General features: G+C 35.9%; 1 protein-coding gene across 1 annotated transcript in view; it reads left to right on the top strand.

Moving 5' to 3' along the window:
* LOC145978559 (uncharacterized) overlaps positions 1–19,245 on the top strand; it is a 50,064-nt gene extending 30,819 nt beyond the window's left edge. The window contains exons 5-7 of the mRNA XM_083111252.1: positions 1,843–1,926; positions 8,395–8,554; positions 15,514–19,245. Of these exons, the coding sequence (XP_082967378.1) occupies positions 1,843–1,926; positions 8,395–8,554; positions 15,514–16,217 (948 nt within the window). The 3' untranslated portion in view covers positions 16,218–19,245. The remainder of the gene's footprint in view (positions 1–1,842; positions 1,927–8,394; positions 8,555–15,513) is intronic.
* The last annotated feature ends 6,376 nt before the right edge of the window (positions 19,246–25,621 follow it).

Below are 25,621 nucleotides of genomic sequence, written 5' to 3'. Positions count from 1 at the left end.
GTGATGTCCAGTTGAGTTGCAACAGGTTAAGGAACAGAAGTTGCTCAAGCTAAGCAAGGGGCAGTGGAGTTCAAAGGAAGGTCTGAGAGCACCCAGGAGACTTTTTGCATAAGTGGGTGGTGAAAATGTACTTACAACTTGACAAGTTTAAAAACAAGAGACTGTGAATAGCTGTTGCGCAGCTCACACCACATTTCCCCACTCCACTTTTCGGAGTGACGTTGGTTCGCAGTGTTGCAACCTGGAGGGAGCAGAATGGTCTGAGGATTTTCAACGAAACTTGTATTCGCTTTTTCCTGGGCTGTTTTCTACCTGTCTGAGTACAGAACTTCAGCTCACCTTTCACCAACGACTCTTTTCCTTCTTTTAAAACGTGAACTCCCCGATGGCGCAGTGGTAGCGTCGTAGCCTTGTAATCTAGGGATCCCGGGTTCGATTCCCAGTGGAGGCACTGTATGTCCAGTCCCGATTAGCCTTACTGTGCATAAAGTGGACTTAAAACAACAAATCAATCCAATCAAATTCTTTTAAAACTTGAGAAACCATCCATTTAGATACTCCCATGGCGGCGCTTGTGGACTCGACAACATTATACTTAAGTTTATGTAACTCCTTCTGATTTCCTCTAAGAGGCTTTCCAGAGCAGATTGTGGATTTCGTTGGACCCGGCATGATTTGATTTTTGCATTTCAAAAATATGCAGCCAAGAGTAAAGAGCAAGAACATTTCAGTGCTTTAAAAAAGAACAAAGGCAAGTGTGTTATCAGATTGCCTTCTCGTAGTGATTTTTGTACGATAAGCAAAATAGCCCCTACCCCACTCGGCTTTAAAAAAAACCAGGCCACTGCTCGATGTCGCATTCAGAAAATGAAGTCATTCGCCCAGTTGTTTCTCTTTGTTATAAACGTTAACGTGCGTGCGTAATACTGCAGTTTACGATCCGCACACCGCATGCATTTTCAAGGACCGGATTAAATCAAATGAACCACTGATAAACTGATATGAGCCGGCACGGTCAATCTACACAGTAAAAATTATTTGTCATATTTGTTTTAGCTTAATTTTGCTAAGTTGGCACCACTCGTACTCTCAAGGCCAGACCAGTACGTAGAAGAGTGGTGGGGAGGATGATGTAATTGGAAATGCTCTGCAGTGATCTTCGCATATCGGGGCTTAACTTGTGAGGCTATAGTAGAAGTTGGAAACAATGTGCTGACACTTATTGTATCCCTAACGTAAAAATCACTGGAAACTAGGGATGGTCCGATATGAAATTTTGGCCGATACCGATAAAGTACCGATATAAAATTTACCGATACCGATAACCGATATTCTACCGATCCGATATAAAATTAGATATGGTACTTGAAGAACATGAAATGTTCCTTGATCTCCTTAACAAATATGTGTTTCGAGGTGACTGCAGTGTAAAAGAAGGTTAATATTTAGACAATTACTTTTTTAGAAAGTAGGGCATCGAGATTGTCCATAAAAATTACAACAAAATGGCAGAATTTTGCAGTAAATTATAAGATATTTATTGATATATCGGATCAGTAAAATAATCGGTAATTTTACCGATAAACCGATACACCAATATGCCTATATCGGCCGATACCGATAGAGTACCGATTAATTGGTCCCATCCCTACTGGAAACATTCGTAATACAAATAAAATATCTGTGCGCTAAACAGTTATGCTTTAAAATAAAGAATGAAATAACAATGAAAGCTTCATATTTAATATCAATTAGAGAGTACACATACTTTATGCACAGTTTATTTGGGCTCGTATGAGTTATTTTTCATGTAAAAATTGATATCCTTTTTCTGTTTTTCAGGAACGGTATAGAAATGATGTGAATCTTGCCATTCAGTTACTTCAGTGTAAACCTTCCAACTTTGTCTCCCAGAAACTTGATTTGGTATGTGTGTCAGATTCTCGTATAAATAAAATCGGCAAGAAACATTTTAAGTAGCTATGTTTCAGCTTTATGAACAAATCTTTCATTGAAATTGGAAACAAAACCTAATACTATGGCATACATAAGAAAATAATACATTGAAATATTATTGAAATATTACATTTTTATGGATATTATGTTTTTTATACTGAAATATTATGAAATAATAAATTTATTAAAACATGTCACTTTAGCAATTTTTTTCCAAATAGCTTTGTTATAATAGTGTTACAAATTGAGCCATGTGTAGAGAAAATGTCATTGTAAAGTCATTTAGTCTGACAAAAGTGTCATAAGTAAAGCTGAAATGTTGATACTTAAAATATTTTTTGCACACATGAATTTAGAAATTGAATTTAGTATTAGTGACATTAACAATATAGAAAGTAATATTCTTGGTACATATATATATACACAAACAATTATTAAATATTGTCTGAGATGCACTGTAACACCTTGTGCTGTGTTTATTATCTTGGAAAACACTGCATGTTTGGTATTGTGATTTTCTTACTCAGCAGAGTGAACTTGAACCTTGTTAAAAAAAAGAAAGTTCAAGGTGGAAAAAGTCAAGACAAAACCAACACAGCTTTTGAAAATTGTAACAAGACAAAACTGATCCTTCAAACTTGTGACAATAATGCAGACCATGGTAAAAATGAGACTGAGAAGAGAAGAACGAAATGGGTATTTAGACATCAAGGCAAGTCCCAGTAAGAGACAGGCTTTTGCAACTGGAGAGGAGTCCAAGAATAAGGTAGACCACCTATGAGATGAGACTGCCAAGTACCATCTTGATAACATCCCTACTCTGGCTCTCCATTTTTAATGCTGGAAACTTTTTACTGTGTATTTTATTCTGTCAAAGTTCCCAACATATGGCAACAAGTAATTGAGTATTCAAATATTAAAGAAAATCTCGTGTTGACATCAGTCTGCAATGATAGCTCAGACAGGAGACGACCTAGCTCAGAAAGGTGTATTCCATTTGGGTAACAACGTGCGAGACCATTCTTTCACATACATCACTGTAGCCAAAGAGTTGCCTGTGTCTATTTAGGAGCAGAGCACTCTTCGGTTCAAAGATTCATAGGCAAATCCAACCCACCTACTTCAGTCTTTGTGGTCCATATTCCTTGTGCAGATGGTACCTGAACTAATCTCCCCTTCCCTTTCCAAATCTAGAATTGGCCAGTCGACACAATTATTGTCAAGAGTAGAAGAGTTGCATTTGAGCAAGTTTGTTTCTGCATCAGAAATCACAAGGGAACCTGTTTATTTGCCCCACAGTTGATGGCACTTACTTTCTGCAAAGCCTAGAGCTGATGAGTTTAAGTTTTCTTGTACATCAAGGAATATGTAGAACTGAGTATACTTTTAATTTTAATTAGAAATAATTTGCTGAAAGCATATATTGAAATTCACGTCACATCAAAAGATCACTGTGCCGAAGTCTAGACACCTGATACAGAATCAATTGACTGGCAAGTGGTACATCTCTCTTATGTTTTGTTTACTAATGTATATTTTCTGTGTCAAAGGACGAAAAGACAAGACTAGTATACCAAGTATACCATCCCTACTTCAAACTTTGGAATGTGTATTTTCATGTTCATGTTCCAATACATAGTAATGAGAAATTGCAGACACTTGTTGGTAGTGGCAGAGTAACCACATTTTCTCTTGGGGAGGGAGGGAGGAACATATGACGCTTTTTTTTCCCTCACCTGATAGCTTCATTATAGCTGTACTGTTAGTTTCAGATGTTGTGTCTAGGGCTGGATGATCATTTAGTTTCAAACGTCAGCGAGACACATCACCATTTATTTTATTTTTAGTTTGGGAGGAATGATCGCTTAGTTTTAGATGTAAAGACAATTTAAGAGTCATACCTTGTTTTGTTCAGTACAGACTAGATTAGAAACGCATATGCTTCCACAGAACAATTTTGTTCCATCAGCTGGAAGATTTCACACCGAAGCAAAATGTGTGCTTGAGGATTTCACCAATCGGACATATATAACTGATTGTTATTGCGGCCTGGCATGCTTCAATGGTGAAACATACCTCTTGATTGGCTCATTCTCAAGCATATTTGGTGGAAGTACCTGTTGGTACAGCATACATACCAAGCTGTATTGTAAGGGTTAAAACAGATTTTTATCAGTTTATTATATACATATCCTGGTTACGGATATATCTTATAATGGCTGGGGGTTCGATGTGTTGACCCCATGTTACCCCATTGCCAGTTGAAGATCTCCACACCTCTAGGTAGGATTGTGGGAGGGAGTCGGGAGATCGGCCTAGGCCCTTCAAGGTCTGTCGAGCCATGGGTTATTATTATATATTATTATATACATATATATTTTGAAAACTATAATTTTAAAGCTAGCTCTACTACTGTGGTAGCTAACAGTACCATGTGCATTATTTGCATATGTTTGGTTTTCTTTTGTAGCAAAAGGTGCAGAAGTTTCCGCAGGACCCATGATTCCCTTGGGTCACATCCATTCTGACCTTGATAGATAAATGTCGACCATGCCAAGCATGTTTTCCAAAGTTTCATTATGGTAGGTTATAAGCAAGGAACGGATTTATATGTAGTAAAATTGTAAAAAATTACCTTTTTAATAATATAAGATACTACACAAGCTACATAAAATACAGTCTCAGCATTGTAACTAATATTATGGCTGTCTTGAAGAGAAGCCAGAAGCAAATTCCATACGTGTGCCACAAAATTGTTGCTTCTGACGCTGCTGTCGGGCATGCAAATAGTAGCGAGGGTAGAGTTAGCAATGGGACACTCTGCCAACCAGAGTGGATAAAAATCATGATTTTTATTTAGAAAATCATTGTTGATGATTTTTTAAAATTTAAATTGATATTTTTTTAAAAAGAAAAAAGCATTATTGTTCGGATGACAGAAAACTTGTAACTAAGACAGTTGGGGGTATAAAAAAATATTTTAGGCTTTCGTTTGTTTAACGTCGCTTCAGACTTTGTCAGTTATTCGTAAGAAATTCATCCAAGTCTTTCAGTCACACAGGGACATGATGCTATTCTACAAATATGGAATATATGTTGAGAAATGTTCTGAAATGTTTAAATATTATGTAAAAATAACTAAAATATATAAAATATGTGGCAAAACCTAATACATGTACAAATATGGAAAAATACGGAACTACATGCTATGATGCGCAAGGATAATACAAAATATAACTGATTTCAGCTTCAAATATCTAATTTTAAGGCAGTTGTCATATTCAAAACATTGGTGACTTATCCCATATTTGGCACTGGCCAATGCACTATATTTCAGTCTTCATTGCCAAACTGTAGCCTATGCAGATGTTAAAAAAATTACAGAGTGTTTCCTTTCTTAATCTCGGTCTCTGAATAGTGAACTAGACAGGGATTTGAAAAAAACTATTGAAACTCTACCACCCCGTATAGAATAGTTGGACAGAGGTGATAAGTTTATTTTGACTTAGCATTTTCTGTGATCGTACAGATATTTAATTCCAGAATTAAAATTTTGTATTTGGTTTATGAGGCATCTTTTGCATAAGTATAGAGCTCCTGCATAGCTGAAAGGTTTGCACTCTCGTCTTTGGTGTAACCAGTCCTGGTTGATCCGTGGTGGGAGCTCCACAATTTCAATATTCACCCAGCAGTGTTAGTACAATTAGGGAGCCAACTCAAAGCAATAGTAGAGAATTGTAGTGTGATAAGCCAGAAAACAGCAGCAAGTGGTCTAGATGCATTGACAAGGCAACAGCCAATGAAAAGGTGCTTGGTATGCCTCAGTCCTTGAAGTTGAGTTAGTTTATATAAGTATCTTCAGTAATTGCATTCAGTATATTCTTTCTGCATAGTACCTCCAAAGACAAAATAAATTAAAAGGACAGGCAAAAAAGTACATACCTTGGTGTTTACTTCTGCAACTATCATTGCTATGGACCTTAGCGTGAATGTGGCAAGTACAGGGTAGGGACATCTGCAATGAAAATATACAAACTAGCATGTATAGTGTCACTACGTTACTATTGGTTGGGATCTTGACACTTTCTGACATTTCAAGACACAAAAATAATCTACAACAAATCTCATTATCTGATTTATCTTTCCAAATGTGCCCATTTTCATGTTTTATCTTAGTTTTCTTTTACACAGTAATTATGATTTTTCTGTGTCAATCCTATACAAGGTGAAAACGTGCAATACACCTTTTGTGATGAAATTATGTCATTATGCTGGGGAGATGGAAAAAGTAGAGATCGTAATAAAGAGCATATTTATTTTCAACTACATGATGCATCTCTCAGCTTTTGATAAATCGAATATCACTTACCACCAGGATACAGATGAGACACGATGCTGACAGGGCCTCATTCACGATAGGACAATAACAAACGCCAATTTTGTTTCATGCACATGTCTCTGAAGCGTAGGGTGTAGTTGGCAGGGTTTTAAACACACAGTTCATTTTTTACAAGAGGTAAAACTTTGATAAGCATAATATTATATCATGTTTATAAGTGTTTAATTTATTTACAAGGCTTTACTAAACATTTAAAAAAATGTATGCTGTAACATTATACCCAAGAAAAGTACCGTGCATCCATTTCGATCTTCAGCCGAGAGATCAGGAGAAGCGTGGCGGGCGGCGCTGACGGAGATGCCGACATTTGCGGCCTGTAATGCCTGCTTATTTTTATGGACATATGCAGACATTTATATAAATATTGCAAAACGAGCACTAACCTGTGTTATAAGAGTATGGTTTTAATTTTAGTAGCTTAGTGGCTGTATGTGCCGATGATTTTGACACGCCCATCTCTTGTGAAATACAGCATAGAGGTTTGTTTGGAGAACGTTCTAACGCTGCACCAATATCATCGAGTTTTGCTTCGGTTAGAATCCGTCGTTTTTGCTTAGGTGTTTTAAAATTTAATGATCCAGTTTCTCGGAATTTAAGGACAAGATGTCTAACTGTATCTCTATGTGGAGTTGAAACGCCTGGGAATTTCTGTACAAATTGCCTACACACGTCTCGACACGAGTCTGTTTTCACGTACGTGTCATACATAAAAAATCTTTGTTCTAACGTGAACTTTGCGGCTGGCATTCCAATCGTCTCACTTACACAACACACTGCAATAACACAAACAAGTAACTGCAAGTAAACAAGAATAACACGACGAAATTAACACGCTCTTGATTTACATTGCCACTATATTCACAGCTCAGTCTTCATCTAGTCGCGAAGGAACAAAAAAACTCGAGCTCAGAGATTTCGGATTGCAAGGAAGCTCACGAAAACCATTCACTTTTAACGGTTTCATCTGCAGCGTAATCTTGATACAGTGTTGCACATTCGAAACCTCCAAACGATTCCCATCGCCACAAAACTCTTTCAAGGATATAAACTTAAGCAGGACGTTATTGGTCAAAACTATGATTAAAATGCTTTATTATCTGTGGCTCTTAACATCGTTTCTAAAGCGTATTTATTTGTGTGATGAATTACAGAAGAACTTTTGCATGTTATAACACAGGTTAGTGCTCGTTTTGCAATATTTATATAAATGTTTGCATATGTCCATAAAAATAAGCGGGCATTACAGGCCGCAAATGTCGGCATCTCCGTCAGCGCCGCCCGCTACGCTTCTACCGATCTCTCGGCTGAAGATCGAAATGGATGCACTGTACTTACGGTTTCTGGTTTTGATCTATTAGTAGAGACTTTTTGCTTCACTGCTTGTGAATTTTTCAGTTTCCATGAGTTTGACAAAGCCACTACATTGTCTGCAAGTGTTAGATGGGATTTGTTAGAGTAATAGTATCCAAATATGGTGTGCTTGTCCATCATCCATGTTTAATTCATGTGAAAAATGCATCATGCTTCTTTGATTATAAAGTCAATCAAAGAGCCATATACCATAGTATTTCCACATAGTTAATGGATAAGCACACCATATTTGGATATCATTACTGCAACAAATCATACCCAAGAGTTGCAGAAAGAGCAGTGGCTTTTGGCAAAACTGTGCAAACTGGAAGTCCATGAGGCAGTAAAGGAACAAGCCCCAAACTGAATGGTGGCAGTAGTCACTGAAATTTGAACACAATATGGGAAGTACTTGCTTCAGGTATATTCAAGGCTCACATCATTTTCCATTTCTTGAAACATGAATGTATATTTTACATTATAGAGGTATATAATAAATGAAGATATATGAGTGTTATTTGCAGGGATATAATGGATACTACATTAATACCATACACATACATAGCGAAACACATTTCTGAATTATTAGCTGCATCTTATACCTTTAAACAGACATAAGATTTTCTGTTAGATTGTTATAAATTTTTATGTTCTATGTGCAATGTAATTGTTTGTTGATTGTCTTTCAGCTTCCAATGGATCTTCAACAAAAAGTAAAGTCCTACATTAGCTGCAAGAAAAAGGATGGAAATGGAATCCAAAATAAACCAGAAATAAAAACTATTAAAGTGCCTATTCCTACATTTCCACCTACAGCAATGGTGTACTCTGTAAATAAAACTATAGGAGGCAAGTTGAAAGTCATATTCCTATATGTTTAAAGTCTAAATTTTAGTATTGATTTAAGTGTGTAGTGCGGTGTAATCATATTTTCTATTAATATTACAATTTTATTCATATGTGCACATTTTGAGTGCATTTGCACTATAACATATTTTTTCATGATATGTTAGGAATTTATATCCTAGACTGCTTATATTTCAAAATTATGTTTCGTTCTTGGAAACTAATAACTTTTCATAATTTATTGAATGTTACATATGGTGTGGGTGTGTGGTAAAATTACTTTTTAGAGGTAACAGATCAAATCATTTTCCTCAAAAAGTTACTCATTTTAGAAAGTAACTCTGTTGAAGTTACTGTTCCTTTTTTAAAAAATGTTACTTTTTGTTTTCTTTATTCTAGATAAAATTAACTTGATCATGTTTCACATATGAAGTACAAGTACTCTTTTATTTACAGATGATTATCAAAAAGTTATCATTTGTTTTAATAAAGATTAATGAAATTTTTTTACGTATAAAATATAGGTTCAGCAAGATTCAAAGTGTACTCCTTTACTTGGAAATAAAGATTAACATTTTTTTTTGTTTGAGAAAACCATAAGTGTACTATTACTGTTAAGCCAAGAAGCTGTGGCATGTCCAGGATGATTATTTGTGATTATATACTCTGATGTTGTAGGTGTTCTAAAATTCTGAACATTTTCCTCATATTTTTAATAATCAACTTGCCCATTCTTTCACGTGGATACTTGGTTCAAGATATTGCTAAAATCTGGCTAAACATAATTTCCTTCTGTGAGAAAACATAAAGAAAAATTACTGTAAAAGTAGCTCCTAATTCCATTACAAGTTTTTGAAAAAAGCTATGTTACAATTAACTTGATATTTCCAAACACTGTTCTTTGACACTTATTCTGTAATGAAACATATGCAAATGATTTTTTGGTTGTTGGTCTTTTGGGTAAAATCAAATTTGCTTCATTGCTCCAACCTGAAATGTATCAGAATTCTTTATTTACCAACTATTAAAAGCATATTTACTTGATTTGTCACTGAATGCTTAATCCACATGTGTTCTTTGAACATACTGCTACAATTTCTTGCAACTTTCTTTTAAGTAAAGAATCAGTTATATGTTCACTAGAGATCTTCTCTGAATTACTCACAAAATTCACTCAATTCTCCTGTTTAACTATAGAATAAGTGCTTAATTTTCTTAGAAAATACATAGTCATATTCCTATTCCGTGTGGAGTACACACTCAGAACCTCTTGTTTTTATTAATTCCCACTCTGATTATTTTATTTCAACTTTGTTGCATATTAAAAGTGGCTACAATTACCTTACCCATTACTGTTCTGTAAGGCCGTTACGTGATCTAGTGTAATTTGGATTCCTTTTTTTACATGGGTACAGATCGAAGGTGTCCTTTAAACTGCATCAATTTTTTAAGTAAACTATACACAACATTGCCTGACAGAAAAGTGAGAGAAAAAAATATTTCGTCTGTATAACATATTGGGATGTCATCCATTTGTGCTTAGAGGCATATTATGGATCAGACCCCCACTTTAAACTGCAGATCCAGTCCTGATTAGTCTAAGAATAACATTGACTTAAAATGAAATTTTACCAAAAATTAACATTTCTGAGGGATGTTAAGGAATAAATGACCATAACACTGGTCGACATTTTTTCAAAAGTTGAACGATGTTTTGAAATGAATAGGTGACTCTGAAAGGATTTTTCATGCTGAATTCAAATTTGAAAACCATTTTGCTCCATCACGTCACAATTTTTCACAAATCGTGAAAACTGAATAACATATAGGGGTCTATTATGGTATTATTGGGATCATTTGGGGTTTATATAATCATATTACAGACACATAGAATAAATAATTTTTGCAAATATAGTAATCAGTGGGACATATATTGAGATTGTAAAATCTATATTATATACTATATTCATGTACATTTTATTTACACATGTCTAGAAAGAGATATAACATAGTGCATTTTGAATTACTGAGACTCAGGATCAAACTTCATTCTTTTTGACTTTCTGCCTTCCCCGACACCCGAAGTAGGAACATCTCTTTTTAACATCCAACAAAAATCTGCCATCATGGAAACATTCCATCGTCCCTGGTATCTCCGTTCCATCTCTGCTATGTCCTTGTGAAATCTTTCCCCGTGCTCCTCGCTGAAGTGTCCGAGATTACTCGGAAAGAAATCTAGATGTGAGTTAAGGAAATGCAATTTGAGGCTCATTTTACAACCAAGTTTACATAAATTCGTTAGCAGATTTTTCACAAAATGTTCATAGTTAACATGTTTTTCATTGCCCAGAAAATGGGCAACCACCATTTTGAAACTTACCCAGGCATCCCTTTCCATAGCAGTCATTATTTCTTCAAAATCTGCATCCAACATCAGTTTCCGTATCTGAGGGCCAACAAAAATACCCTCTTTGAGCTTACCCTCAGTGACGGATGGAAATTTCCTGGCAATGTATTTAAAGCATTCGCCGTCTTTGTCTAACGCTTTCACAAACTGTTTCATTATCCCTAACTTAATATGCAATGGAGGAAGCAGTATTTTAGACGACTGAATTAATTGCCGTTGTGTCACATTCTTCTTTCCTGGAGAGAGAGATTCTCTACTTGGCCACGTTTTCACTTTCCAATGATTCTCCCTGTCCCGACTGTCCCATTCGCACAAGAAGCAGGGGAATTTTGTGTTCCCAGCCTGGAGACCCAACAACAAAGCTATAAACTTGAAATCTCCACAGACAGACCAACCATGTTCTTCATATTTCACTTTCAGTAGCATGAACCTCAAAGTTTCATAAGTTTCCTTAAGCGACACAGAATATGCAACTGGAATCGTTGGGAACACATTACAGTTATTTAACAGAACACCCTTCAGACTAGTCTGTGATGCATCAATGAAAAGTCTCCATTCACTTACATTGTAAGAAATACCATAAAATTCTATGACTTTCCTTATGTTGTTACAATAAACAAGGTTTTCGTCTTCAGTAAAGTATGGGAGTAGCTCTGTCTCTCGATGCCTGTACCATGAGAAATGTGTTTCTGGAGACAACAGGTTTTTCTTACTCAGTCGGGAACCAAGAAGTTGGGCACTCTCCTTTGGTAAATTTAGGTCTCTTACGAGATCATTCAGTTCATGTTGTGTGAAAGGTTGCGGAGTGCCTGTACTTGTACCAGGACAGAAATCGTCACTGTCATCATAGTGTGCACGTTCAACTTCAGTGTCACTTGAAGTGCTGCAGTGCTCGTACGTGGTACAGGTACAGGTACATCTGGCCCATGAAGCACGGGCCTAATGGCCGATTGTATGTTGTTGGGATAGCTCACATTGCTCTTGTTGTTAGCACTGAAACCGCTAACATCTATAGCACAGAAATAGCAGTCATCAATGTGATTTTTTGGTTCCCGCCATACCATTGGTATTCCAAATGGCAATGCTTTCCTCTTGCCACACTTCCACAATCACAAAGCTTTCACACATGTTTTGCAAACTTCATGCGGGGCCCAGTTTTTGTCCTGATCACCTACTTTAACACCAAAATATTCGTGGTAAGCAGACCTCACAAATGTGGTGATACGTTGTCTTTGCCTCTTCACTACATAGCTTCCACAAATGTAACAGAATACATGGGGCGAGTTCAAACACTTCCTGGACGACGACGACATTGCCTCTCGACACAACACAGTACAAACTATCGACAATGACGAAAACTTTATCAAATATTTTGCATTCCCTACTGCTATGTACATATATAATATCTACAATATACTTAACTAAGGTTTTCGGATCACGTAACCTTATACACGGTAAATAAATTAAAACTGTACTATTTGCATTAGTTGGTATCGAATAACAAAACTTAGAAACAAATTTATTGAATCATTCATTGTTACTAGGCATCTTCAGCAATTTTGTTAATCATATAATGTAATAAGAGGTGCACTGCCATCTATCGGGAATATTATTAACTTCTAATTTCTGGGCAGGAATTACGATTTATACAACAATGAAGATTTCTAAATAACTGAGGGTGATACAACAAAAACAAGGTCACTTCTGAAATCAGCATCAAATGTAGTTTCAGAAACCACAATTAGTTTCCAAACATCAGAACCCATGTCGACCAGTGTAATTTCCTGTGGGGGAAGGACACTTCAGATGCTTCACTGGAAGTTTCATAAGCTCTACTATATATTGTTTTCATTGTGTCTTACAATTGCAATCTTGATGATCTGAAATTTTCAGAAAAATCCCTGCTAGGTTTTTTGGTACGTTTGTTCAGGATGGGTAAGTGGCGTAGCGGCCACCCCTGCAAAGCGGTGGGCCCGGGTGTAGGGGCCCCCCAATGTTTTCTCTGAGCTCCTGAAATTTTATATAATTTCAGAAATTCAAAAGATAATGTTGGTTATTTTTTTAAAATACGAAGTAGACAATAGAGCACTAAATAGAAACGCTCGATCGTTGAACTTAGAAAACATATCAACATAGTCAGTGGACACCACAAATAACTTCACGACTGTTTTATTTATTTTCATGTGGAAGGTGGTCGAGTGTGTTCTCAGTAACATAACATAAGACAATGTCTGCGACAATAAGCAGGTGCTTACTGGCTCAATCAGGGGCCCTGGCAACTTAACCTGTGGCCCCTCAGAAATGCCGTATTAATTTACTTGCTCGTAGATCGCCTAAAATTGGAAAAAAGTACCTCATATCTTACCTTTATAGATATACCGTTTGTCGGAATATTTTAGAATATAAATTGTCTGCAGTTATGAATCCAGTAAGAAGATTCAGCTGCTCGGACAGTCTGTTTTTTATTGTCACACAAACATGAAAACTTGTTAATTCATGAACTGTTACCACTAATATTAGTTTTATATGTGGTGTTTAAAATGTAACTTCCCACCAAATATTTTCATGGGGGCTCAAGCCTTTTCATATTCAAATAAGAACTACGATAAATTTCCCACATAGTCCACACCTGTTAAGTGCTACATATTATTTTCAATTTTTAGCTATTGTGTGACAAGGTAGTTCAATTTTCTTTTAATTGTTGAACACTTCAAAGAGGGTAGCTAACTGTTGTACGTCCGTTACCCTCTGACGTCATCGATTGTAGTATTTTTGATATTATTTTTTCTAAGGGGCCCCCAATATTTCAGTCACAAGGGGCCCCCAGGGCACTGTGCTACTCCACTGGGATGGGTATTTTTCTTTGGGGGACCTGTATAGGGAAAACTGAGCTGAACCTGGGCCAACCTAGGATGTAATACAATATTATTTAATTAAAGTTCTTCACAATTCTCCATGTTGCCACCTCCTTCATAGTAAAGGTAATATAACCAGTAGATTCCCAATAACTTGAGATGAACGGCACTGAGACTGTCTTGAAGTACAAAAACTCCTATTGTACAGACTAACTTGGGAAAGATTGGAAGAGGTAAGAGAACAGTACATAAAAAATTGGATATAAAATATTGTTATGAATGTGGTACTTCCATTGCTCAGTACTGTGTGGTGCATGACCCTCTTACACATACAGAGTCCCTTGGGGCTGTAAAGGAGAATGCTCAGGATGTTTGGGAATCATCTCTTATTGTGACTGCATCAATACTCAAATAAGAGGAAGGGAAGCAAACAAAGGCTAAATTGTGATATGCTATTTACGGGAGAAATTGAACCCATACATAAAGGAAACCTATACCTGCAACTGATCACTTACTATTCACAAATGAAAACTGACTCCCCCCCCCCAACTCCTCATCTATTTAGGAATTGGGGGGACCATCCACCTTCTTAATTCCTGACTTCCCACCAGGCAGGAAGGTCATGTACCACAGTACAGTAGTAAAAATGATGTTAGGAAAAAAATGTTCAACAAGAACTTTATGGTAGGGCTGAGCTGATACCACTTCGAACCGATACCGATACTCTTGCTGATTCCCACCGACCCCGATACTTGAAAATTGCAATAATTAAAATATGTTTTAAATATTGATCAATATTGGTGTGTAAATATTCTTCCCCAATTATATGCATCAATTTACCAATAAATTTGCTGTAGAATATTCAAGACTTGCATCAGAATATTAAAATAGACATTATGTAATCACAAAATTGGTGTAAAATAAAAATAAATTTTGAATTTTGCTTAATTTCCAGGATAATTACACTCAGAAAGTGTCGCACGGGATTTTTGCAGACCCCGTTAAAGCCCAATATGCTGGAAAAGTATCGGCTGGTGTCAGTAGATGAATTCCAACCGATACTTTCCGATACGGCATCGATATCGGCTCAACTCTACTTTATAGTCAAGTAGTTTCTGCTTCAGGATGTGGCATAACAGATTGTCGGTAGGCATTGCCTCTGGCTACTATTCTATGTAGCACATTGCCACCTCCAATGCAGCAATTTTTTGTTTTTTTACTTTAATTTCTTTTCGGGGCTAATATTATATGGAGCATCACGCTATTGAGACTTGAATTATCAAGACACTAATGCAGGGGTTCCCAAATTTTTTCATTTTATGGCACCCTTTCACTGTTTCAAGAATTTTCGATGGTGCCCAAGTCAGAATGAAGGCCTATCTAACACTTGCAACGCTCAATTAGTGTGGTTAGGTTGGTTGCCTTAAGTTAAAGAATAAATACATATTTCAAATTCAGAAACATTTTATGTGTGAAAATACTAAATAACCACATATTTGGATTGATGCGATGGTCCGATTCTAAAACCATGAGTAGACTAACAAGTGTCATTTCAGTGAAAATATTGGAACATTTCCTGTGGCACCACAGCGCAAACTTTGGCAATCATTGCTCTAACGTATAGTCATTTTACTACAATATATTGTTTCATCATGTACAGTAGTCAATTTTTATAACATCACTTTTGCTTTCTTTTCCAGACAAAGATAGTAGCAGTGAACAAAAGCAATCAAAATCGATAGACATTGTTTCTGCTGCCATCATGGCTAAAGTTTTGGAGGAACGTGAGAAGGAACGATCACAACAAAAACACTGTGATACATGTCATTGTTCTCAGGGGGAAAACAGCCTGTACGTGGAGAAGGGGACGCAAACAACAAGTTCCTGTAGTGAAGATAAATGCAGCTCTTGTGATTTAATCAACAGTGAAACTAGAAGAAAACACGGAAAGCTGGAGGAAACTGAAGTTGTCACTTCTACCGGCGAGACTATAAAACCACTAGGCAAAATGTGCATCGCAAGAATGTCTAGAAATAGTGGAATGAGCACGCAACCTAGTTCTAAGGGCACTTCGACAAATATTTTACTAGACAATGCCCATTCGTATTCCGTAGTTTATGGTGTCAACGGCAGGCAGCCTGACGTTCAGGCTCAAGGAGTTACATGTAATGGCTCAGACGGAGGTCGCATCAGTCATGTAGCACAGCGAACCACGTATAGTTCCAGCAGTAGTGGTTCTTGGCGAAGTACTGTTTTAGTGCATAGTCCTCGGTCACGTTCAGCATCACTGTCGAGCAATGACTCGCAAATTGGACACAGAATAGACAATGCAGGTTCGCACGATGCAGCAGTCAGTCATTGGGTTCAATGTAGTTCAATATCGTCAGCTGAAACGGAGATTTAGTCCACTGTTCCTAGTCAATTCATGTTCCGTATGATGTTTGAAGAATGTTCCAGTAACTAAATATGTGTATTAGAACTGCAGACTTCCCTGTTAAAAGACTGAACTCTACAGTTAGCTTAATATGTGTACAATCTTCCATGTTGCAAATTGTTACTGAAAAGTGCTGTCAGTACAAAGGTACCTTATAGTTTGTATATCATAGGAATGCAAATATAAGATGGTCGTGATGTCATACTCAGTTAGGTTTACACAAAATATTTAAGAATTTAGATTATTTAAATGATGCAATGCATTTTTGTATTGTAATTTTCTTTTCTCAGAAGCTTTTATTCTCTTTTACCAACACCACAGATCTGCTCTTAAACAACTCTTGTGCATCATTGGTTTTATTACTATTTGATCCCATTAAGTAAGAAACAAATCCAACGAAGTGGATGTATTGTTAGTGTACCCTGAGTCACTTTTTGTACACCCTTTTATGATGCATATATTTACTTTGATACTCCATTACATATCCGATACTTTTTTTTTTTTTTTGAACAGGGAGGATGGAGGCGATCACAGCTTCTAGATAAAACAGCAGGGTTGTGCCTACTTCCAACTGATGCTCTTCCAGTATTTTTTGTAGCACTTATAGTATATGCTATGGTATATTCTGATAGTCCAGGGTTTCAATATTAATAGGGCATAATAAAATTTTAAACAGATTTGAAGACATCAATCTCAAGTAATAATGCCTCTCATTAAATAAAATGAGTAATATTCGATTGGATAAACAAATATCTTGGCTGATTTTTCAGTATCCTGCATCTTATTTTCAGCGAAATGACTTTCCAGCATATTTTTCTTGCCTTTAAATCAATACTACTGTGACTTATAATGTAGCTCTGACAATAATTTGATCCTATAAAAACTATAGGAATTGAAATAAGAAGCACAATACATTGTAAAGGAGCAAATGCCGTGTAAAAATAAATTAAGAAAACTGTTGCTCTAATTTGTTTAATATCTTTATTTTACAGCTAAGATTTGCGTAATGCCATAAATGCTCAATCTTTTACTTTTTAAGGATAATTCCAGGCCTAAAAATTCCTTCATATTCCTCCCAGTGCACTATTCATGTTATTCACAATGATCATTACAAGTGTTGTCAAATGTGACCCGAGATTTCTGAAGACTGTGTCTTCCAAAGTTACATTCACTGATGCAGGTCAAAACGTACAATTAAACAGCTGGAAAAACTTAAAATTTTTAATGATCATGACCAGCTCAGTCCTGGTAACTTCTGCTGAATTAGCATCCACTCAAAACAGTGAGTTTTTAAAGTATTTTGAAAACGTTTCTGAAACTTCATGCGATATACTCTGCATAGAGCACATGATGTTGACTGCAAAGTGTATGAGAGAACATTTGTATTTTAAAACCTTCTGCAATTGTCATTTTATTTTAAAACTTAAACCTTACTTTTTATATTTTCATTGTGGTAAAACCTGATTTAAGAATGCCCATACACTAAAAACTTTTTAATGACAGTGTTATTCTCTCAAGAAAAACTTTGGTTCACACTGCAATTTTGTTAAAAACATCCAACAAATATAATTGACATACTTAAATGTGCTTTTCAATAGTAATGTTTTGCTTTAAAAAAGATCACCGTTATCGTTTTTTACAATTGACAATTCTGTGAAAAAGAGACTTAGTTGGAATCTAAAGCAATGTATTGATCACAGGTATGTTACAACTTATTTTGTACTAGAAGATCTGCTTTTCTTGTATGTATGTCTTGCTTGCAGTGTAGAATTATTTCTCTTGTTCTTATAAGTACATAAAGACAATTTTAATGTAACGTACATTAATCAAACTAAGAATAAATGTCTGATGAAGGGAGCGTTTGCTCTCCCAAAACATTGCACCAAATTTTGTGTTTATGTGCTTGTAAGAACCATAAATAAGGTTTAATAAGAGAAATAAGGTTTGCTTTGTTTTATATATCCTTCACATAAAATACAAGCTGTATTAGTTGCATATTTGGGTATTTACATTCTGGATATGATACATTGGAAGTAACTATACAGAATACAAGCTTCTAAAAAAATGTTTTTGGACCATGTACTGCAAATAACCAAGGCACCTTTAATAAAATGTGTAAACAGTTTTCACCAGATGAAGTGGGATAAGTTTTATGCATTTTTGAAATACATCTGGAGTCATCACTGTAGAATGGAAGAGACCAATGTTCTAAATCAGTGAGAAAATTAGTGTTCATTGTTTCATCACTAATCAGGGTTAATAGTTCAGGGCATAGATAGCTCCATTCAGAACCAACTTAAGATAAAATACTCTGCTCCTAAATTTCAAAGTAAAAGACTGACAATATTTGATATATATTATCAGAATTAGAAATAAAAGATTATAATACAAGACCAGAGAAGAGATCTGAAATGGGCACAAAACATTAGTGCATATTGCTTTCATAGTGCACATACTAATTCTTATTGAAAAAAATCAAATATTCATTTTTTAGCTAAAACTTGGTACATTTACATACAAGCACATGGATCAGAAAAGGGGACAAATTGGTCTCCCAACGTTGCAAATATTAGTGGTTGTACCAATTTTTAATAAATTTTTCATACAAAAGAACAATACACTTTTGTTGTTACCAAATATTATTACTGTTTGTAGTAAAGAGGAAATTCTGTACCGTGTACAAGTAGTTGAGTTATTTCATAGATTTTTAATGTGATACTCTACCGTTGTGATATTTTCTATGTCTGATGCTGGTTTGTAGCAATTGTTTTCAGTTGGAGAAATCAGGAAAAGAAATGTTGGAATTCTGCTGACTCAGTTGTTGGAAAATAGAAAGAGTGTATTTTTTGTAGATTCTGTATTTGTTAATTTTTGTCCAGTAACACCTTTTTTTTCCTCCTTATTCCAAAACACACATTGTGTCAATATAAACAACTGTGCACTTTTAATATTGTGCAAATGTGAAACTACTATGTAAATAAATGCTAAGAAAGGTTCATTAGTAGTTATTTTAATTATGTTTATATAACCTGGAGCAGAGTTGGCAGTACAAATGTAACTAATGGGGCATTCCATGTGAAAGTGCCTTGTGAGTAAACAATCTAAAATTGTTAAAAATTCAAGTATTATACATAATTAAGTTAGAAAGTAGAAGATATTTTACATATTATTTGTTTATTTTAACTTTTTGATTTAGTTGTGTTTTCTATTGTGTCCTGCCCATGACACCAAAACACAATTAATTTCTCCTTTTTAACTGTTACACTTCCCCTTCAACTCCAATAGAATATTCAAAGGTCAGCTATTTCCTCTCTTTGTCTTTAATTTATTTTTTCATCATTTTACAATTCACATAAAATAAATTTCTTGTTAAGGGGAATAAACAACGCTGTTGATAATATAAGATGTAAGCGAGTTACTAAAGATATATCCACCAAACTTACTTGTAAATGTTCTATTAATTTCGGTGGCCTCTGCCACCATCGAGTTCCCAAGTGGATGGTGGCAGAGGCTACCGAAATTAATAGAACATTTACAATTAAGTTTCGTGGATATATCTTTAGTAACTCGCTTACGTCTTATATAAATTTCTTTTTAAGTGAAGAGGCAGTGTTTCGTCTGTCCCACCCGTAATACAAAATTGTTCACTTATAGCTACAAAACTGGAAAAGTATTTTAAGGCTAGTTATGTTTAATCAACAGTGTTAAGCTTCATATTTCATTGCACAGAAACTATAAGAAAATGTTGCTTAACTATCAGTAGAATAGTTAATTTAATATAAAAAATGTAGTCCACGTGTCCCACCCATGACAATGGAATGCCCCTGATGCATTACTTTTTCAGTACTTTAATTGGCAATACGTTATCAAATTCCCACAAACAATTGTAACAGTACATCGTTAGATTGCATTACTTGCTTAAATTCAGAACCAGAGGATTTACTCGCCAAGATGAAACTTGCTTTTTTTTGTGTTTTATACTTGTGTGTGTAAATGTAAAGTTACACGGGGAAAACGTGAACTGGTGAAGATATATAATTATCATTTTTTTTTAGAAATTATAGGAAGTGATTAATGTTTTTTCCATAACCGTACTGTGATTTAGAAAAAAAAACATATAAGTATAATGTAACCTTAAATTTCTCAGATCCGCTTACATATTCAAGCTCCATTGAGCTGAAGGCTAATTTTCACAAGCACTTTATGTGCATCTTAATTCTTTTAATTGAAACTGTGTTTGATTGAGTCTTACTTTAAATATACGCTCTTTACGAATTATTCTTTTCCTCCAATAAAAGCACAGACTAGAGTGAAATTTGAAAAATTCAGATTGGGGCAGATCCCAATAACTTCCTTTGAAGCATAAGGGTATTATTTATCCATATATTTATCACCCTCAAAAGCGAAAAAAGTAATTAAAAAATAAAATTTACTACGGGATACAGTATCAGAGGGAGTGGAAATTTTCCTGCTTCCCCCATTCCCAACAAATATCGCTGGCAGCAAATAAGACAATCATATGTTGCATCCTTTCTTATTCTAGCACTTACTACACAACAAGATGCATACAAGTGTTTTTGCTAATACTTGTGGGTGTGCACATCTGCAATTAGTAATAGTTGATTTGACGATATACAAAATTGTCGTTACATTCACCAAAACATTTCATGCCAACCCAATGGCAAGAGAACGCAGTAAGTAATGGTACATCATGTTGTGATAAATCCAGAGGTGAAACAAATGTTTACCTCAAATTTCATGAAGAATTAATCTAGGCCAACGTCTGCCTTAGTTGTGAAAAAGCTCTCTTATATGTACGCATGAAACCCTGAGAGACAAAGGTTACTGTAATGGTTTAAAAGGGATGGAAAAGAGGGAGGAGGTGAGGTAGGAGGCCTTGAGGTGCATTGTGCAGACAAGAAGCCTCTGGTGCACAGAGCACTCACCAGTAGGGTGTATTGAAAAAGGCCCATTATTTTTAGGCTTTCTGTAGATGAATTCTACCATGCAATGTGAAGAAAAAGCATTTTGATGCCATGGCATATTCCATGGAATTTTTCATGGATAGGTTCAGTTCTAATTTCCTTAGCATTTCGCATAGCATAATCAACCTCTAGGTTATGAGTGCAGATGTAATGGCAGCTGAGTGAGATGTAAACAATGCATGTCTGGACAAGGAGATTCGAATCTTGCAATCGGTCAAACTGACGTGACGATCGCCCCAACCTCCTCACTGCATCGTCAGCTGTTTCGTTCGTACCCTCGCGAGGCAACAGTCCGTGCCGCTGAAGAGCTGGCCTAACCCATGGACCTAACCAAGTTGACACACGTGCAGAGGGTTGAAAAAGTCTCAGCGAGGAACATTCCCACCATGAGCCGAGAACAAAGTGGCAGGGGGCGGGGTTAGCCCATTAGAAACCGTGCCAGTCTTCCCCTGGCCTGGCGAGGGAACTTTCGCAGTGTTGACACGACACAGTTGCCTCCTTCAGAAAAAGTCGCTAAATTAGACTGGTTTGTAAGATCCGCTGGAGAAGTAATTTCTGCCTACTTTTGGAGATACGAACCTAATATTTTTCCAAAGTTAAATGAACATTTTTATAATAGATAGATGCACCAAGAGGGCCATCCAGACTTTTTTAAAAATATAAAAGTAAAAAATCCCATGATGATGCGAGTTTCCTTTGGCATTTCGACAATTTCTTTTCATAACAAAGATATTTTCGACATCAAGTTAGAATACATGTGCATGGAGGAGGAGAAGGTGATAGGATTTGTTTTCCCTTTCCTCTTGTAATTGTTATATTTTTAAGGAAGTGTCCTGTAGTGTATAAAGATAGGTTAGTGAGTGAAGATGAATCGGATTAGTACGTTATTACTTAAACACATGTTGTTTTCCACGTTACCAAATGAGGATAAACTTCTTGGCCAGTGGCACAACCTCCAGGGGGGGGGGGGGGCATTGTGGAGTTTTTTTTTCTATTGATCACGTTGGCACTACCCATCATAGTTGCTGCCGGCTGCAACTGAAACAATGTATCGTTTCACATTTTTAAAGTCTTATCTTCAACCAAGAGGAATAACATTTCCTATAAAAAGGTGTTAGGTACAAATCAATGACACTGATTAAATACATACTTTATAGCACATATAGTGCACGTATGGAAGAATACTATAGTTGTTTCAATTGTAAACATGAGTCAAACCATAGATGGTGTAACTCTGTGTTCCTTTCATGCTGTATATGTTATCTAAAATTCTCTGCAAGTTTCGCATTGCAATTGCAAATGCTATCCAGAATGTTATATGAAAGCTTCCATGTAAAGTATTGTCTGCTATAAAACTAAAATAATATTTTTGGAGCATTAATGCTAGTAAAAATGTTAAAGGAGATGCTTCAGTCTAAAACTGGTATTAGAAATTCAAAAACATACATTATGAAAACAAGCACAATCGTACCCAAATCATCTCGCAACAAATTATAGCCATTTTGAAGGATTTCTAGTCAGGCCTTGAGAGGGCTCTTTATCTTGTATTAATTAAAAAAAATGTGCAGCTCTTGGCTTGATGCAAACTGAAACTTTTATGGTGAAATGTAAGTATTAAAAGTGTTTTTAAATAAAGACAAATACAGTAATGAGTCCAATCTGTATTTGTATGTGCGTGTGTGTGTGTGGTGTAGCTGTAGTGTAGTGTAGTGTAATGCTGCAGGTTGTACCAATCCAGAACTTGCCACGTGGAAGTGACTACCAGCAAGTTCCTTCCCATGGCGCTCTCCCTCCATACTATTCTAATTCTTTCTTTGTGCAAAATAATCAGATTTCTTCTTGTAGGATCAAAACCTGGGGAGCAAAGACAGTATAGTTCCCTTCGTATATAAGGTTTAGCATAGTGCAGGGGCAAAAGTGGCAAAAATTGGTGGGGCAACTGCCCCCCCTAATCGCCGCCACTGCATAGGATGGTAATTGCTTCCTTACATCAAGTGTAGGTCTAATATACGTAAGCATGTCTTTCTCTTTCACCACAAACTGAGGCTGAAGCATCACTCACTATTTCTAATTCGTGACATGGGAAGTTGTTTCAGCAATATTGCGATCATCAACTAACTTCTGAATGTCACTGTAATTCAAATGGGTAACTATAGTAGGCTCTGTTACAATGCACACATCGCAGTCTGTGCTAATTATGCATAAAAACTCGAATATGATTTATAAATTTAAATTGGTTAAAAGACTGGGGAAAATGAGAAATTTTGTCGAAAAGTTGAAAATGTTAAGTTTTCCATAAAAACCAAACTCTGTTTTGAACATCGTATCAGTACTTTACCGGATATATTTACTTTGGCCAAGCATCTAAAATCAGTGGTCCAAAGTAGCGTGCTACATTTTGAAAATTGTAGTTGTAGCAGTAGCAAAGCTACAAAATTCCTGTAGTTGTAGCGAATTTCACTACAGCTACATTTCTTCTCAGCATTTTGAGGTAAATTTTGAATGTGGCAACAGCATTAAAAAAAATCGACAATAATGCTTGCTTTTGCAGGAGGTTCATAAAGACAAATGGAAATACGGATAATGTATAAATATCTTTATAACGCAGTATAGGTATCCGCGTAATTTATTTCATTGTCTTAATAATTCTAATATCCAGATCTCTAACTGACATACATAAATATATTCCAGCTAACAGCTACTTTTTTGAGATTTTGGGGAAATGCCTAATTTTGACACCCCTGAAAGAAAAATACCTCGTTTGTGCCACCCCCGGAATATATAGTGTAGATATCCCTAGTATAAGAGGCAGCAAAATGTCATTAATTACTGTGTAAAACACAACTTGCAGTGCAAAAACGAGCGATCCGTTTTCCACTATAATGACAGCAATAGTGCCAGCAATCAATGGCTCAGTATGTTAACAGAACTCTCAGATTTACACATCAGTTTTCTCAATATATTCCCTTTAGCTTTTCTGTTAATTTTGCTGATCATGACAATGAAGATCAATGTTTTATTTAGTAATTCCATTATCTACAGCAGTCAAGGGGTCCCGGGTTCGATACCTGGTGTAGGCATAGTGGTTCGGATCGCACTTTAAACTGTAGGTCCAATCCCGATTAGCCTTACTGTACATAAAGTGGACTTAAGACAAAAAATCAATCAATTTTATCTAGAGTCGCTTTCGGCCAGTTTTGGCTAATTGTGAGAATGAGGAAGAATGATGAAAGACTATGAGCAGCATGGAGAGTGGAGGAGCAGGAGGATCCCATCCTCCAGGCATCTTTCCTAGTTTTTATTTTGAGTACTTTATGCACAGATAAGCTAATCGAGACTGGTTTCGAACCACTATGTGACTTAACTCAATATTTATTCTCAAGGAAAATATTTTGATATATAAATGTAAATAATTCTACCAAATTTTATTTGTATATAGTTGTAATCATTAATTTTGTGTCATCCTAATTTCAATACTCATATATCAAATTTGAATTGATCTGCCGCTTACATAGGTACGTTATTCTCAAACACTATATTGAAAATAAGTAACTGAAGTAACACTGCGATCAAAATTACCGAATGACTGGAATCATGATAATAAATAACAGTTTCTATTTTCCAGTAAGTACAACTATCATACTGGGTTCTTCTTTGGAATATCCATATGGTTGAGTTGTTTTTATGGAAAAGTAGCAAGTAGCGAACAGGAGTAGCGTAGCGAGCTACTTTTTTGGAAGCTGTAGCTGTAGCAAAGCTACATTTTGGAAGAGTAGCTGTAGCTGTAGCGAAGCTACTTTTAAAATGTAGCGTTCTGATCATCGTCTAAAATACATTGGCCAAGCATCTAACATATATCTTGCAGCCATTTCATAACTTCATCTCCTTCATCTGTCAACATAATCAGCAAAGTCTCTGGACGAGCAAAATATGAATTCAGCAAAGTTTCTGGGTGAGCAAAATATGAATTCCTGGCAATAACCTTAACCACTACAGTTTTCCAAGGTTTTTCAAGTTACCTTGAGAGCTTAATATCCATTAACAAGTGTGTAGTGTCATCTTTGCACACTGGATTCGATTTTGTAGGGACATGCACACAACGAACTTGGCAAGAATCTTCAGTTGCTTTTTTTGTCGATATGTAAATCCGAAGCACACTACAGGTGGTAGTAAGCCACCAACTGCAATATTATTTTCCAGGCTTCCTGTTTGATAACCATGTGTCACACTTGCCATTGACGACAGCTTGATGCATTTACGAAAGGTAAATCTGAGCTCAAAATCTTGTGTATCTGAAGTTGGAATTTCCACAGGAATAGCCTCCAAGTTTGTAATTGGATGCTGCTCACAATTATGGAGCATTTTCCCTATTGAACCTGCAAGTGCTAT

This window comes from Lepisma saccharinum, chromosome 25 (genome assembly GCF_977018435.1).
Source record: "Lepisma saccharinum chromosome 25, izLepSacc3.1, whole genome shotgun sequence".
Taxonomy (NCBI): domain Eukaryota; kingdom Metazoa; phylum Arthropoda; class Insecta; order Zygentoma; family Lepismatidae; genus Lepisma; species Lepisma saccharinum.
The sequence above is the reverse complement of the archived record's forward strand: the minus strand, read 5'-3'. Positions and strand labels throughout refer to the sequence as shown.